Below are 17,214 nucleotides of genomic sequence, written 5' to 3' on the forward strand. Positions count from 1 at the left end.
AGGCTCCCAAGCACTGAGGATGTCACCTAGACAGGGGACGAAACGTCTGCAACACAAATTCCCAGCTCGGCGAACAGAACCACAATACACACTCCCCATTACACCCTCACTTTTACACATTCCCATTACACCCTCAGTTTTGCACATTCGCATTACACCCTCGCTTTTATGCATTCCCATTACACCCTCCCCGACACCCTCACATTTACATATCCCATTACACCCTCGATTTTACACACACCCCTTCCACTCTCGCTTTTCCACATTCCCATTTATCCTCGCTTTTACACACTCCCCTTTACATACTCCCCATTACACCCTCACTTTAACACACTCCCATTGTACCCTCACATTTACACACTTCCATTACACTCTCGCTTTTACGCAGTCCCTGTTACACACTCCCCATTACACCCTTGGTTTTACACACTTCGTCTACACCCTCACTTTTACACACTCCCATTACACCCTCGATTTTACCAACTCCCCTTCCACCCTCGCCTTTCCACACTCCCAATACACCTGAATTTTTGCACACTCCCCTTACACCTTCGGTTTTACACACTCACCTTCCACCCTCGCTGTTACACACTCCCCTTCCACCCTCACATTTATGCAATCCAATTACACCCTCACATTTACACACTTCTTTTACACTCTCACTTTTAAACACCCCCATTACACCCTCGTTTTTACACACTTCCATTGCACCATCGCTTTTACACACTCCCCGTTACATCCTTGCCAGTTACAGACTCCCATTATACCCTCGCTTTTACACACTCCCCTTCACACACTCCCCATTACACCCTCTCTTTAACACACTCCCATTGCACCCTCACATTTACACACTTCCATTACACTCCCTTTTACACAATACCCTTCTACACACTTCACTTTAACAGACTCCCATTACACCCTTGCTTTTTACACCTGCCCTTACACCCTCGATTTTACACATTCCCATTACACACTCGATTTTACACACTCCCATTAAACCCTCACTTTTACACACTCCTATTACACCCTCGCTTTTGCACACTCCCCTTACATGCTTGATTTTGCACACTCCCCTTCCACCCTCACTTGACACACTCCCCTTCCACCCGCACTTTTACACACTCTCCTTCCACTCTCGCTTTTGCACACTCCCCTTACACCCTCGCCTTACATCCTTGGTTTTACACAACCTCAATACACCCTCACTTTTACACTTTCCCATTACTTGCATGATTTTGCACACTCCCCTACCACACTCACTTTTACACACTCCCCTTCCACCCTTGTTGTTACACACTCCATATTACACCTTTGCTTTTACTCACTCCATATTACACCCTCGCTTTTACATACTCCCCTGACACGCTTATATTTACACACTCACCTTACACCCCCACATTTACACAGTCCCAGTACATGCTTGATTTTGCACACCCCCTTCCACCCTCACTTTTCCACACTCCCCTTACACCCTTGCTTTTTGCACACTACCCTTACACCTTCAGTTTTACACGCTCACCTTATGCCCTTGCTTTTACACATCCCAATTACTTGCTCGATTTTGCACACTCCCCTTCCACCCTCACTTTTACACACTCCCTCTACACCCTCACATTTATACATTTCCTTCTACCCTCACATTTACATAATCCCATTACACCCTCACATTTACACACTTCTTTTACACTCTTGCTTTTAAACACCCCATTACACTCTCGTTTTTACACACTCCCCTTACACCCTCACTTTAACACACTCCCAGTGCACCCTCACATTTATACACTTCCATTACACTCTTGCTTTTACACAGTCCCTCTTACACACTCCCCATTACACCCTTGGTTTTACACGTTCTGCCCACACCCTCGATTTTACACAATCCCTTTACATCCTCGCTTTTACACACTCCCCTTACACCCTTGCTTTTACACACTCCCATTACACCCTCACTTTTTGCACACTCCCAATACACCCTCGCTTTTACACACTTACATTACACCCTAGTTTTTGCACACTCCACATTACCCTTGCTTTTACACACTCCCCTGACACCCTCGCTTTTACTCACTCCCCTTACACCCTCACTTTTACATGTTTGCCTTACACCCTCGGTTTTACACAGCCTCAATACACCCTCACTTTTACATAATCCCATTACACCCTCATTTTTACACATTCCCGTTACTTGCATGATTTTGCACACCCCCTTCCACACTCGCTTTTACATACTCCACATTACACCCTCGCTTTTACACACTCCCCTTACACCCTCAGTTTTACACACTCACCTTACACCCTCGCATTTACACATCCCCATCACTTGCTTGAATTTGCACACTCCCCTTCCACCCTCGCTTTTACGCACTCCCATTATACCCTCGTTTTTGCACACTCCACATTACACCCTTGCTTTTACACACTCCCATTATACCCTCGCTTTTACACACTCCCATTACACCCTCATATTTACACAATCTCCTGAAACCATCACATTTACACACTCCCATTATACCCTCACCTTTACACACTCCCATTACACTCTCGATTTGCACACTCCCCTTGCACCCTCGCTTTTATACACTCCAATTACACTCTCACTTTTGCACATTCCCATTACACCCTCACTTTTACACACTTCCTTTGCACCCTTGCTTTTACACACTCCCCGTTACATCCTTGCCAGTTACAGACTCCCATTATACCCTCGCTTTTACACACTCCCTTTTACACACACCCCATTACACCCTCTCTTTAACACACTCCCATTGCACCCTCACATTTACACACTTCCATTACACTCTTGCTTTTACGCAGTCCCTGTTACACACTCCCCATTACACCCTTGGTTTTACACGCTCTGCCTACACCCTCGATTTTACACAATCCCCTTACATCCTCAGTTTTACACAACCTCAATACACCCTCACATTTACACACTCCCCTTACACATTTGTTTTTACGCATTTCCCTTACACCTTCCATTTTACACACTCCCCTTACACCTTCGCTTTTGCACACTCCCATTACCCCCTCACATTTTACACATTCCCATTATACCCTCACTTTTACACACTCACCTTACACCCTCACTTTTACATAGTCCACATTACACCCTCACTTTTACACACTCCCCTTACACCCTCATTTTTACACACTGCCCTTCCACCCTTGCTTTTACACACTCCACATTAGACCTTCACTTGTACACATTCCCATTACACTCTCATATTTACACAGTCCCATTACATGCTTGATTTTGCACACTCCCCTTGCACCTTCGCTTTTACACACTCCATATTACACTCTCATTTTTACACACTCCACATTACACCTTCACATTTACACACTCCCATTATACCCTCGTTTCACACATTCCCCTTGCACCCTCGCTTTTACACATTCCCATTCCACCCTCACATTTACACAATCCAATTACACCCTCATGTTTACACAATCTCATTACACCTTCACATTTCCACACTCCCTTTCCACCCTCACAGTTACACACTTCTTTTACACTCTCATGTTTAAACACCCCCATTACACCCTCATTTTACACACTCCCTTATATCCTCGCTTTTACACACTCCCCTTACTTCCTCACATTTACACAGTCCGAGTACATGCTCGATTTTGCACACTCCCCTTCCACCTTCGCTTTCCCACACTCCCCTTACTCCCTGGTATTTTGCACACTTCCTTTCCACCCTCTGTTTTACACGCTCACCTTACACCCTTGCTTTTACACACTCCCATTACACCCTCATTTTTGCACAGTCCACATTACACCCTTGCTTTTACACACTCCACATTACACCCTCACTTTTACACACTCCCATTACACTCTCGATTTTGCACACTTCCCTTGCACCCTCGCTTTTACACATTCCCATTATACACTCACGTTTACACACTTCCAATGCTCCGTCACTTTTACACACTCCTCTTTACATCCTTGCCAATTAGACTCCCATCATACCCTCGCTTTTACACACACCCTTCACACACGCCCCATTACACCCTCTCTTTAACACACTCCCATTGCACCCTCACATCTACACACTTCCATTACACTCTCGCTTTTATGCAGTCCCAGTTACACACTCCGTTTACACCCTTGGTTTTACAATTCTGCACACACCCTTGATTTTACACACTCCCCTCCATCCTCATTTTTCCACACGCCTTACACACTCGTTTTTTGCACACTCCCCTTACACCCTCAGTTTTACATGCTCACCTTCCATCCTCGCTTTTACACACTCCCCTGACACCCTCATATTTATGCAACCTCCTGACACCATCACATTTACACAATCCCATTACACTCTCGATTTTGCACACTCCCCTTGCACCCTCACTTTTACACACTACGATTGCACCCTCACTTTTACATATTCCCATTACACCCTCACTTTTACACACACCCCTTTACACACTCCCCATTACACCCTCGGTTTTACACAATTCCCTTACATTCTCGGTTTTACACAACCTCAATACACCATCACATTTACACTCTCCCCTTACACTGTCACACTTACACATTCGTCTTACACCTTCCATTTTACACACTCCCCTTACAACCTCGCTTTTACAATCTCCCCTTACAACCTCGGTTTTACACGATCACCTTACACCCTCGCTTTTATACACTCGCATTACACCCGCACATTTACACACTCCCATTACATGCTTGATTTTGCACACTCCTCTTCCACCTTCGTTTTTACACACTCCCCTTCCACCCTTGCTTTTACACACTCCATATTACACCCTCGTTTTTACACACATCCATTGCGCCGTCGCTTTTACACGCTCCCCCTTACATCCTTGGACCATGGACATCCAGTGCCTGTACACCTCCATTCCCCATCACAAAGGACCCAAAGCCCTCCGCTTCTTCCTTTCCCGCCGTACCAACCAGTACCCTTCCACTGACCCCCTCCTTCGACTGACTGAACTGGTCCTCACTCTGAACAACTTCTCTTTCCAATCCTCCCACTTCCTCCAAACCAAAGGAGTAGCCATGAGCACCCACATGGGCCCCAGCTATGCCTGCCTCTTCGTCGGATATGTGGAACAGTCCATCTTCCGCAGCTACACTGGCACCATCCCCCACCTTTTCCTCCGCTACATCGATGACTGTATCAGCGCTGCCTCGTGCTCCCACGAGGAGGTTGAACAGTTCATCCACTTTACCAACACTTTCCACCCCGACCTCAAATTCACCTGGACCGTCTCAGACTCCTCCCTCCCCTTCCTAGACCTCTCCATTTCTATCTTGGGCGACCGAATCGACACGGACATTTACTATAAACCGACCGACTCCCACAGCTACCTAGACTACACCTCCTCCCACCCTGCCCCCTGTAAAGACACCATCCCATATTCCCAATTCCTTCGTCTCCGCCGCATCTGCATCCCAGGAGGACCAGTTCCAATACCGTACAACCCAGATGGCCTCCCTCTTCAAAGACGGCAATTTATACCCAGATGTGGTTGACAATGCCCTCCACCGCATCTCCTCCACTTCCTGCTCCTCCGCCCTTGAGCCCCGCCCCTCCAATCGCCACCAGGACAGAACCCCACTGGTCCTCACCTTCCACCCACCAACCTCCAGATACAGCGTATCATCCTTCGTCATTTCCGCCACCTCCAAACAGACCCCACCACCAGGGATATATTTCCCTCCCCTCCCCTATACAGCGTTCCGAAAAGACCACTCCCTCCGTGACCCCCTCGTCAGGTCCACACCCCCCACCAACCCAACCTCCACTCCCGGCACATTCCCCTGCAACCACAAGAAATGCAAAACTTGTGCCCACACCTCCCCCCTCACTTCCTTCCAAGGCTCCAAGGGATCCTTCCATATCCACCACAAATTCACCTGCACCTCTACACACATCATTTACTGCATCCGCTGCACCTGATGTGGCCTCCTCTATATTGGGGAGACAGGCCGCCTCCTTGCGGAACATTTCAGAGAACACCTCTGGGACACCCGGACCAACCAACCCAACCACCCCGTGGCTCAACACTTCAACTCCCCCTCCCACTCCACCAAGGACATGTAGGTCCTTGGACTCCTCCATCGCCAGACCATAGCAACACGACGGCTGGAGGAAGAGCGCTTCATCTTCCGCCTAGGAACCCTCCAACCACAAGGGGTGAACTCAGATTTCTCCAGTTTCCTCATTTCCCCTCCCCCCACCTTGTCTCAGTCAAATCCCTCGAACTCAGCGCCGCCTTCCTAACCTGCAATCTTCTTCCTGACCTCTCCGCCCCCCACCCCCACTCCGGCCTATCACCCTCACCTTAACCTCCTTCCACCTATCGCATTTCCAACGCCCCTCCCCCAAGTCCCTCCTCCCTACCTTTTATCTTAGCCTGCTGGACACACTTTCCTCATTCCTGAAGAAGGGCTCATGCCCGAAACGTCGATTCTCCTGCTCATTGGATGCTGCCTGACCTGCTGCGCTTTTCCAGCAACACATTTTCAGCTCTGATCTCCAGCATCTGCAGTCCTCACTTTCTCCCTGTTACATCCTTGCCAATTACAGACTCCCATTACACCCTCGCTTTTACACACTCTCCTTTACATATGCCCCATTACACCCTCTCTTTAACACCCCCCCATTGCACCCTCACATTTACACACTTCCATTACACTCTCGCTTTTACGCTGTCCCTGTTACACACTCCCCTTACATCCTTGGTTTTACACAATCTCAATATACCCTCACATTTACACACACCCCTTACACCTTCACTTTTACATAATCCCATTACACCCTCACTTTTTACACATTCCCATTACACCCTTGCTTTTGCACACTCCGCTTCCACCTTCGCTTTTCCACACTCCCCTTCCACTCTCGCTTTTTGCACACTCCACTTACACCTTCAGTTTTACACGCTCACCTTTCTCCCTCGCTTTTCCACACTCTCATTACACCCTCGCTTTTTGCACACTCCCATTACACACTCACATTTGCATACTCTCATTACACCATCACATTTACACACTCCTCTTACACCCTCGATTTTACACAAACTCAATACACCCTTGTTTTTACAAATTCCCATTACACGCTCGGCTTTGCACACTCACATTGCACCTTCACATTTACACACTCCCATTGCACCCTTGCTTTTACACTCTCCCCTTCTACCATCACTTTTCCACACTCCCATTACACACTTGCTTTTTGCACACTCCCCTTACATCCTCAGTTTTACACACTCGCTTTTACACACTCCCATTAAACCTTCGCTTTTACACAATCCCATTATACCCTCATGTTTACACACTCTCATTACACCTTCACATTTACACACTCCCCTTGCACCCTCGTTTTTACACATTCCCATTGCACCCTCACATTGACACATTCCCTTTACACTCTCGCTTTTACACACTCTACTTACACCCTGGCTTTTACACACTCCCATCAATTCCTATCGCTCCCCCCCCCCCCCATTACAGTATGATGCCATATGATATAGGAGCAGAATGAGGCCATTCGGTTCATCGTGTCTGTCCCACTGTTTGATCATGGCTGATATGTTTGTCAGCCTCATTCTCCTGCCTCCTCCCTGTCACCCTTGACCCTCACATACCTCTTACATGTTGCTGTTACCCTCCGCCCCATCCCCCAGAAACTGGGTGGGGTTTATAACTTGCAGCCAATCCCCTGTTGCTGTTGTGTGTCACAGTCCTTCAGGCTCCACCTTGCCCAGAAAGAGACCAATGGCAGCGTGGGGCGGAGCTTGAGTCTTACCTTCAGAACCTGTTCGAGATTCTCCAGTTTGTCGTGGAGCAAGTTGTTCTTCAGCAATGCCAAATCCCGTTCCTGTGTCACCACAATCAGAGCTTCCTTAACGGGGTCATACTCTGGTTTCACCTGAAGAGAAAATGCCATCACCAACGTGCATTTATATAGCCTCCTGAATGCAGTACAACATTGGAAGGTGCTTACTAGGAGCGTTGGCCCAGAGCTACGGGGTGATATCTCAGACATGTGATGGTCAGGGACAGGGTGGGTTTCTGAATAGTCTCAAAGGAGGCAGAAGGATTGGGGATGGGACAGCAAGGACAGAGCTGGTCGGGTCAGGACGGGTCAGAGATCTGAGAGGGCTGGATGTTTTGGAGGGGATTATGGGGTTTTGGGGGGAGTTTGAAAGCGAAGATGAGATGACAAGAGTAAACTGGTGCTTGACCAGGAGCCAGAGTCAGTCAGGGAGTACAGGAATGCCGGGGGGGGGGGGGGGGATGGATTCGGACCCACCATGTGGGAAGGGATGAGCAGCAGGGTTTGGGATGGGTTTGTGGGATATAGGTGAATTAATGTTACTTCTGCAATTATGCAATTCCATCTTACAAAGGAGGTGAACTCACACCAGTGTGTAATTGTTTTAGCCAAGAGCTGAGTCAACAAGAATGGAAACGATGTGGAGGAAATATATAATTGTTTTTGTATTAGCTAAAACTCTATGTCAGAAGGTAGACATTATGGGCAAGTAGATAAGATGTTGTGAGGGGATGAAGTTAAGCTAGATACGCCTGTACAAACAGTAGATATAAACATGTGCTTCCCACTTTTACAAAAACACAGGAACAAACCCCAATTAAAAGGGTCATAGGGATCAGAACGGCCTCGGGAAAGACACAGATGAAGGGGGTAGATAATGATGAAGAAAGGATAGGCCTAACAATGACCTATAGCAGGATAAGGTCAAACAGCCTTGTGAGACCAGAAATAAGCATTTTATCACAGACAAGGCCGGATAAGGCAAGAGGTAAACAGGGGTAATGGGGGCCGGTCTTAGGGAAGTGGACGATGTAAGCAGGGGAGGGAGCAGTGTAAAACAATAGACATCAAATCATATAAATGTTATGTATGAATTGAATTTAGTGTGTGTATGTCACTTGCCTTGAGAAAGTGACAGCACACCCACTTGCAAGTGTAAAATAAATGACACTACTGATTCAGATCTTGTCTCGGACTGAAATTATTGAAGTGAGTGGGCTTTGTTTCTCACAATTGGGGGCTGTCCGGGATTTTCTTCCATCACCGGGGGGAGTGGCTGGCCTTGGACACTGGGAAGACGCGTCCCGTTCCCCATTGAGGAGCGGTCTTGTGTCCCGGTTTGGTCCGCTCCCTTGGGTGACTGGCACGAATCCCACAAGAGAGACATCTGAATCAGACAGTGATAGGAGCTCGATAGACAATACGGCACAAAGGGGCCAGGCAACTCTGTGCACAGACCAAGGTAAGAAACCTGACTTTTAAGTATTGCCTTGGTGGCCGGGATTGAGTTTTAGTAGTTAATAAGGGACTAACGAAGGAACTCAATATGGGTTGTGCCGTGGGTAAGGAAAAAGCCTCCGGGAAAACAAAAGAAGGAAAAAGCAATGGAATTGGAGGCGGGGTCCCTTACAACATACCTCCAGAAAGTTCTTTGGGGAGGATGTTGTGGAATTGGCAAAATAATACTTGTACACGGGAAAAAGATGATTAAATATTGTTGCTTCATATGGACTAAGGAATCCATTCTTCGTCCCGCCTCTTTTGGCCAAAGATTCAGGTCGGACAAAGACTGGGTTTGTAAATATCTGAATTTATTTGTCAATGAGTGAGAGAGAGAGAGAGAGAGAATGAAGAGAGCTGTACAGCTGGTTGAAAGTTTAACCCTTTGTGATTTGGTTTGAATGCACATTTGTTTGTTGGTGATTGAATGTTTGCGCTTTATTCCCTGGAGCTTGAGTTCCGGGACTGTTTTGAATCTGATTTTTATTATGGAAACTTAACATGATTTCTTTAAAGGTTAAGGATTCTATAGAGATTATGAAAAAAAAAAGAATGATAACTCCTGTTCTTCTCACAGGTCATGACTGCCTTACTATCAGTTTCTAACTAATCTCTTTTATCTTTACATAAAAGCGATTTATGGAGGACAGTTGAAGTTTCAGTTCAACATTAGATTGTAGTAAAAACAAGATCCTATGGTTAATATCTGTGACCTTGGATTCGGCCATTGTTCATGCATTAGAAGTTTTTTTTTCTTTAAACTTGAATAGACAAATAATTTTAAGGCAGCTCTGATTATTTCAAGACCTATAGTATTGTAATTGAGCAATGATTGGTCAGGACTACTTAAGAAAACTAATTTTGGATTTAAATTAAGGGACTAAAACTGGGTGATTACAGTGGATTTCAAAATTGAGAACTGTATGCATTTTACATTTTGAATATTAAATACTGAATAAATGAACGTAAATATATAAATATATTTACAAGTTTGGAACAGGCTTTAAAGTTAGTCAAGCATGAATTGATGAATTGGTGTTTGAAGTTATGGGGAGCTAGAAATATTGCAATATTTCATTAAAAAAAAAAGAAAAAGGGGAAGAACGTAATGACTTATCCCCTTCGGGAGGTACCAATAGGGGACAAAGAGATTGGGTTTGTAAGTGCCCCCCTCAGCAGTGGGGAGGTCAGGACATTAAAAAAAAAAGAAATGAAGGTGCTGGTTGAGGATCTGGTAGGGTTGTCTGAACAAACTGATCAATTTTTGGGGCCCAGTCTGTATACCTGGGCTGAGTTAATGTCTATTTTGAATATACTATTTACTGGGGAAGAAAGGGGACTTATATGGGGAGCAGCCATTAAAATATGGGACAGGGAACATCCGATTGGAGATGGGGATGCTGGACAGGGAGAGGTGAAGTTTCCCCTCAGAGACCCCCCAGTGGGAAAATCAAAATCCGGAGCATAGAGAAGAAATGAGGGAATTGAAAGACCTGATTCTAAAAGGAATAAAAGAGGCAGTTCCGAAGTCACAGAATTTGACTAAAGTCTTTGAAGTTAGACAGGAGAAAGATGAGACTCCTTCAGCTTTTTTTTTGCAGAGATTAAGAGACTCAATGTGGAAATATTCTGGAATGAACCCTGAGAACCCAGTGGCACAGGGTCTTTTGAAAGTACATTTTTGTGACAAAGGAATGGCCAGACATACAGAGAAAGATATAGCAAATAGAAGGGTGGAGTGAAAAGCCATTAGATGAATTGTTAAGAGAGGCACAGAAAGTGTTTGTAAAGAGAGAGGATGAGAGACAAAAAAAGAAGGTGAAAATGATGGTAGCTGCGGTTGATGAGGTAGTTAAGAAAAGAGTAGAACCAATAGTGACCAACCGGAGGGGCGGGTGGCAGCATGTAGGGCAGAGAGGACAAGGGGGAGTATTTGATAGAGGGTTTGAGCGACAGGGGCAGAGCTGGAGGTCTCCACAGGCAGGATGCTATTATTGCGGAAAGATAGGGCATTTTAAGCGGGAGTGTCCTGATGTACAAAGGGAAGAGAGGGCAATTCCGCTTATGAATTTTGATGAAGTATAGGGGTGTCAGGGGTTCCTGCCCCCGGGGACCTACCAGGAACCCTTGATAAACCTGAAGGTGGGACCCTATAGGGAAGAGGTAGTCTTCCTAGTAGATACGGGGGCAGCACGGTCATCGCTGAATTTTAAACCAAAGAAAGTAGGAATGTCAACACGGTCAATTACTGTTTCGGGGTTAAAAAGGGGAAGGATTTACTGTTCCAGTATTTGAACCTATGATGATAGAAGGTCCTAAGGATAGGGTCACAGGGGAACTGCTGTGTATCCCTGATATAGGAAGTAACTTATTAAGGAGAGATTTAATTATCCTCTTAGGACTGGGGATTGGAATTCAGGAAAAAGAATTAGTTGTACAAAAGGCAATGTTGGCAGAGGATGTGGAGAGAGAGATAGACCCTATTGTATGGGCTAGGGAAGGGAATTGTGGAAAACTACAGATCCCCCCCTTGAAATAAATTTAAAAAGGAAAGGAGACGTTGTCTGTGAGCGACAATATCCCATTTCCATCGAAGGTAAACGAGGACTGCAGCCAGTAATTGAAGGATTGATTAGAGATGGACTGTTGGAGCCATGTATGTCTCCTTATAATACCCCAATTCTACCAGTGCAGGAATCCGATGGAACTTATCGATTGGGGCAGGATTTGAGAACATTAAATCGAATAGTACAGATCAGGCACCCAGGGTGCCAAACCCCTATACCTTATTAAGTAAGATCCCTCATGACCACAAATGGTTTAGTGTGATAGATTTAAAGGATGCCTTTTGGGCCTGTCCCTTGGCAGAGGAAGGTAGGAATTTGTTTGCCTTTGAGTGGGAAGACCCTAAGACAGGACAGAAACAGCAATACCAGTGTACTGTGCTTCCCCAGGGGTTTACGGAATCCCCGAATTTATTTGGACAGATGTTAGAACAAGTATCGGAGAAATTTAGCAGCCCCAAGGGGACTACCCTGTTGCAGTATGTAGACGACCTCTTAGTAACAGGAAAAAGAAGAGAAAGAGTAGTAGAAGCCACTAACAAATTATTGAATTTCCTGGGCCAGCAGGGACTGCGGGTATCTAAAAACCAACTACAATATGTGGAGCAAGAAGTGAAATACTTGGGACATTTAGTTAGTGAGGGAAAGCGAAAGATAAGCCTGGAACGGATAGAGGGAATAGTGGGAATGCCGCTGCCCAGCACTAAAAGGGAGTTACGCAAATGTTTGGGTCTCACGGGTTATTGCAGATTGTGGATTGATTCCTATGCACTGAAGACTAAGAAATTATATCTCAAACTATTAGAGGGGGAACCAAAATGTCTAAGTTGGGATGATGAGGCAAAAGAGATCTGATCCATGCCCCCGTGTTAGCCTTACCTTCCCTCTTTGCTACCGTGGATAAGGGAGTGGTTTTGGGAGTATTAACCCAGAGGTGGGGGAAGGGATTAGTACATGAAGAATTGATTAAACGGGTCTTGGAGTCCCTATTACTTCCCCGAGAAATAGCAGTAGTGCATGTAAATGGTCATCAGAAAGGAAATGAACCTGAAGTTAGGGGAAATAGATTAGCCGATGAGGTGGCTAAGGAAGCAGCCCTGAACCCACAAGAAGTGGTGATTCATTCCCTAATACCTACTGTCCCAGGTCCTAGGGAAGCTCCTATATTTACTGAAAGCGGAGAAAATGAATTGAGAGATTTAGGGGCTGTAAAAACAGCAGACGGGCATTGGAGGTTACCTGATGGAAGGGAAATGTTAAACAAAATGATGATGCGAGAGATTATGGCTGTCCTACACCAAGGCAGCCATTGGGGAGTACAAGCAATGTGTGATTTGGTTCTTAGGGAATATGGATGTAAAGGAATATATAGAATTGCTAAACAAATATGTGAGAGATGTATAATATGCAGAAAGGTAAATAAGAAAGTCTTGAGAAAACAGACCCCAGGAGGAAGAGACCCAGGACTGAGACCTTTCCAGAGTAAACAAGTAGATTATACTGAACTCCCCAGGGTAGGCAGACTAAAATATATGCTAGTCATAGTAGATCATTTATCTGGTTGGGTTGAAGCATACCCCCTAGCTACCGCCACTGCGAGTGGAGTGTCTAAAACAATATTGGAGCACATAATTCCCTGATATGGGCTCGTGAACCATATTGATTCCGATCAACGAACTCACTTTACTTCTAAAGTGTTACGGGGGGGTAATGAAAGGGTTGGGAATTTCCTGGGAGTTCCATACTCCGTGGCACCCGCCATCATCAGGAAAGGTTGAGAGAATGAACCAAACACTCAAACGACAGCTCTCTAAATTGATAATAGAAACTAGACTCCCTTGGACCAAATGTTTACCTATAGCTCTCTTGCGAGTACGAACAGCCCCAAGGAAAGATTTGGGACTATCCCTCTATGAAATCTTATTTGGATTACCTTACTTGGGAACGAATGGAGAATTGCCAAGTCCCGAAACTAAAGATTTGTTTTTAAAGAAGTATATACTGGGTTTGTCCTCCTCTTTGTCTTTCCTCAGGAAACAGGGTTTATTGGCACAGACTCCACCCCTTGAATTCACCGTTCATCCCATCCGGCCGGGAGATTGGATCTTAGTAAAATCATGGACAGAGACTAAATTGCAGCCGGACTGGGAAGGGCCGTACCAGGCTCTTTTGACTACTGAAACAGCGATAAGGACAGCGGAGAAAGGCTGGACTCACTACACTCGGATCAAAGGGCCAGTGGACCCTCCAGTTGGGGAAGAAGTCTGGACAGCCGAATCAACGCAAGATTCGCTGAAACTCAGACTAAAGAGACTTTGAGTAACTAATTATACAGTGGCGACGCGAGCGCGGGATTATTTCTGTAAGATTGTAAATTCAGCATGATGGTTAGAATACTGGGAATGCTGCTAGAGATATGATGCTAGCCCTTTTAGTATTGGGATTTTGTCAAATATCATTTTCATATGTATTATTAACGGTCCCCAAGTCTGATAATCCACAAGTAATAGACGCTGATGTATGCAGCTTAGTAAATTGTGGGGATGTAGATAATCAGAGACAGTACCGCAGCTCTGAGATACATCTTAAGTCCTATGGGGATAGCCTTGGGGATGGTACTTAGTATAATGGTCTCGTCACAGTACACCAGACCCCCTTCCGACCAGCTCGTGATTGTCCCGATAAAAAGTGTAACCCAATATATCTAATGATAAGGAAAACCACATGGCACGAAACAATCCTGGTGGGGGGGGGCACCTATGAGATACAATGAAATGAAATGTTTGGGATAGAAATGAAAGCAAATGGGAAGGATTTCTTGGGCTATTGTTTTTGAATTAGCGTAGGACAGGGAAAACGGGTAGAACTACTGGGTAATAAGATACAATCTTTCACCCCTCCCGATGATCCTAAAGTAGTAAAATTTATAGAGGTAAAGGACTTGAAACAGACCATTGAAATAGAAACTGGGTACGGGGATGCAAATGCCTGGGTTGAATGGGTAAAGTATACTGTGAAAAGTCTGAACAAGAGCAATTGCTATGCATGTGCCTCCGGTCGGCCAGTGGCCCAGGTGGTTTCCTTTCCGCTCGTGTGGAAGTGAGACAGGAAGGGCATGAAATGTATGATAGCCCTGTATCAGGATGAGACTGCGTGGAATGATAGGAATTGTACCTCCCTATCTCTGATGTTCCCTCCCTTGGAGAAGAAAGATGTAAAAGTTCCCCCCCTGTTTTCTGCCGCAGTTGGAAATCACACATCGTGTGTGTAGACGAGGTACAAGTCAGTCGAAAGATTTGGGGGAGCTGAAACTATGTACAGAGATTAAGAATGTCACCGAAACGGAGAAGGGAGGGAACTACTCAGCATTAAAGGTTCCCCGAGCGGATCTGTGGTGGTACTGTGGAGGCAAAATATTGAGACCCACGCTACCTCCGGATTGGAGAGGGATATGTGCAATTGTACAATTGGCAATTCCATTTACCCTGGCATTTGAGAAGGAAAACAAAGGAGGGAAAAAGGGAAGGGGTAAGAGATTACTGTTAGACACTTCTTTCGATGACAGGATTTATCTTGATTCGGTAGGAGTCCCTAGGGGGCTACCTGATGAATTCAAGGCTCGTAACCAGATTGCAGCAGGCTTTGTGTCAGCTCTCTTTTGGTGGGTAACAATTAATAAAAATGATCATACCCTGTATATGAGGGCTCACCCAAAGACTGATTGAAACAGCCTTGATGAAGGTGCCCCTAAAAGAAAAATGCAGAAGATAACAAATGGTAATTAAAGAAAAGGGGGAAATTGTGGGATATAGGTGAATTAATGTTACTTCTGCAATTATGCAATTCCATCTTACAAAGGAGGTGAACTCACACCAGTGTGTAATTGTTTTAGCCAAGAGCTGAGTCAACAAGAATGGAAACGATGTGGAGGAAATATATAATTGTTTTTGTATTAGCTAAAACTCTATGTCAGAAGGTAGACATTATGGGCAAGTAGATAAGATGTTGTGAGGGGATGAAGTTAAGCTAGATACGCCTGTACAAACAGTAGATATAAACATGTGCTTCCCACTTTTACAAAAACACAGGAACAAACCCCAATTAAAAGGGTCATAGGGATCAGAACGGCCTCGGGAAAGACACAGATGAAGGGGGTAGATAATGATGAAGAAAGGATAGGCCTAACAATGACCTATAGCAGGATAAGGTCAAACAGCCTTGTGAGACCAGAAATAAGCATTTTATCACAGACAAGGCCGGATAAGGCAAGAGGTAAACAGGGGTAATGGGGGCCGGTCTTAGGGAAGTGGACGATGTAAGCAGGGGAGGGAGCAGTGTAAAACAATAGACATCAAATCATATAAATGTTATGTATGAATTGAATTTAGTGTGTGTATGTCACTTGCCTTGAGAAAGTGACAGCACACCCACTTGCAAGTGTAAAATAAATGACACTACTGATTCAGATCTTGTCTCGGACTGAAATTATTGAAGTGAGTGGGCTTTGTTTCTCACAGGTTCAAGCTGATGGGGGACAGAGTGTGTGCGGGACAGCAGCAAGGAACACGCTTAACTGGAAATAACAAAGGTAGAGGTGACGGTTTCAGCAGTCGATCAGCTGGATCAGAGTGGAGTTGGATAACATGGTGAAGGTGGGAGAAATCCCCTTCAGAGATGGAGAGAAGGTGGGTTTGGGAGCTCCCCTTTGGGTCAGGTAGGATGGGGGAAGAACCTGCATAAAGACATCGGGGACTTTAAGGGGATCCACCTCCCAGGGTCACAGCGTTATTACAATACAGGCGGAGGCTATTCAGCCCATTGTGCCTGTACTGGATTGTTAAATGGACATCACTAATTGTTAATAAAGTTATTGTTGAGTGAGTAAGTTATAGTCAGGTTGTGTTGTACTTCTGAACTGGACAAAAACTAAGACACTTCGAAAGCAGGGAAAGATGGGAATGTTCTCAGCACAGACTCAGTCAGTGCTCAGTGAACATCCTTTCCATACAACAGCTTGAAACAAAATCACAAACAGCCACTTCCGATGGAGAAAGCAGCCCATTAACCTCCTTCAGAACTGAGAGCAAGTCTTCGACTGAGACAGTAGCAGCACAGAATGAGGCCAATCAGCCCTCCCACACCCCCACCCACACCCACACCCCAGCTGTACTGTACTGTCCCTGGTGCAGGCAGTGACTCCTCTGGAATAGGAGGGAACAGTCATGTGGAGAAATGATTGTTTCTCCTCAGGTCTCTCTCCATCAGGGAGAGCTGCTACCTTCAGCCCTGGGGGTGATCCCCACCGTTGTTCGGAGCTGTGTAATCCAGTAGTTCCA

At 45.5% G+C, this 17,214-nt stretch overlaps 1 protein-coding gene across 13 annotated transcripts in view; it reads right to left on the bottom strand.

Moving 5' to 3' along the window:
• Positions 1–17,214, bottom strand: part of rimbp2b (RIMS binding protein 2b) — a 389,940-nt gene that overhangs the window by 161,665 nt on the left and 211,061 nt on the right. For all 13 annotated transcript variants that reach the window (XM_072587662.1, XM_072587667.1, XM_072587660.1 and 10 more), the window contains one exon: positions 7,785–7,907. In XM_072587662.1, coding sequence (XP_072443763.1) covers positions 7,785–7,907 — 123 coding nt within the window. The remainder of the gene's footprint in view (positions 1–7,784; positions 7,908–17,214) is intronic.

Source organism: Chiloscyllium punctatum, chromosome 17 (genome assembly GCF_047496795.1).
Source record: "Chiloscyllium punctatum isolate Juve2018m chromosome 17, sChiPun1.3, whole genome shotgun sequence".
Lineage (NCBI taxonomy): Eukaryota > Metazoa > Chordata > Chondrichthyes > Orectolobiformes > Hemiscylliidae > Chiloscyllium > Chiloscyllium punctatum.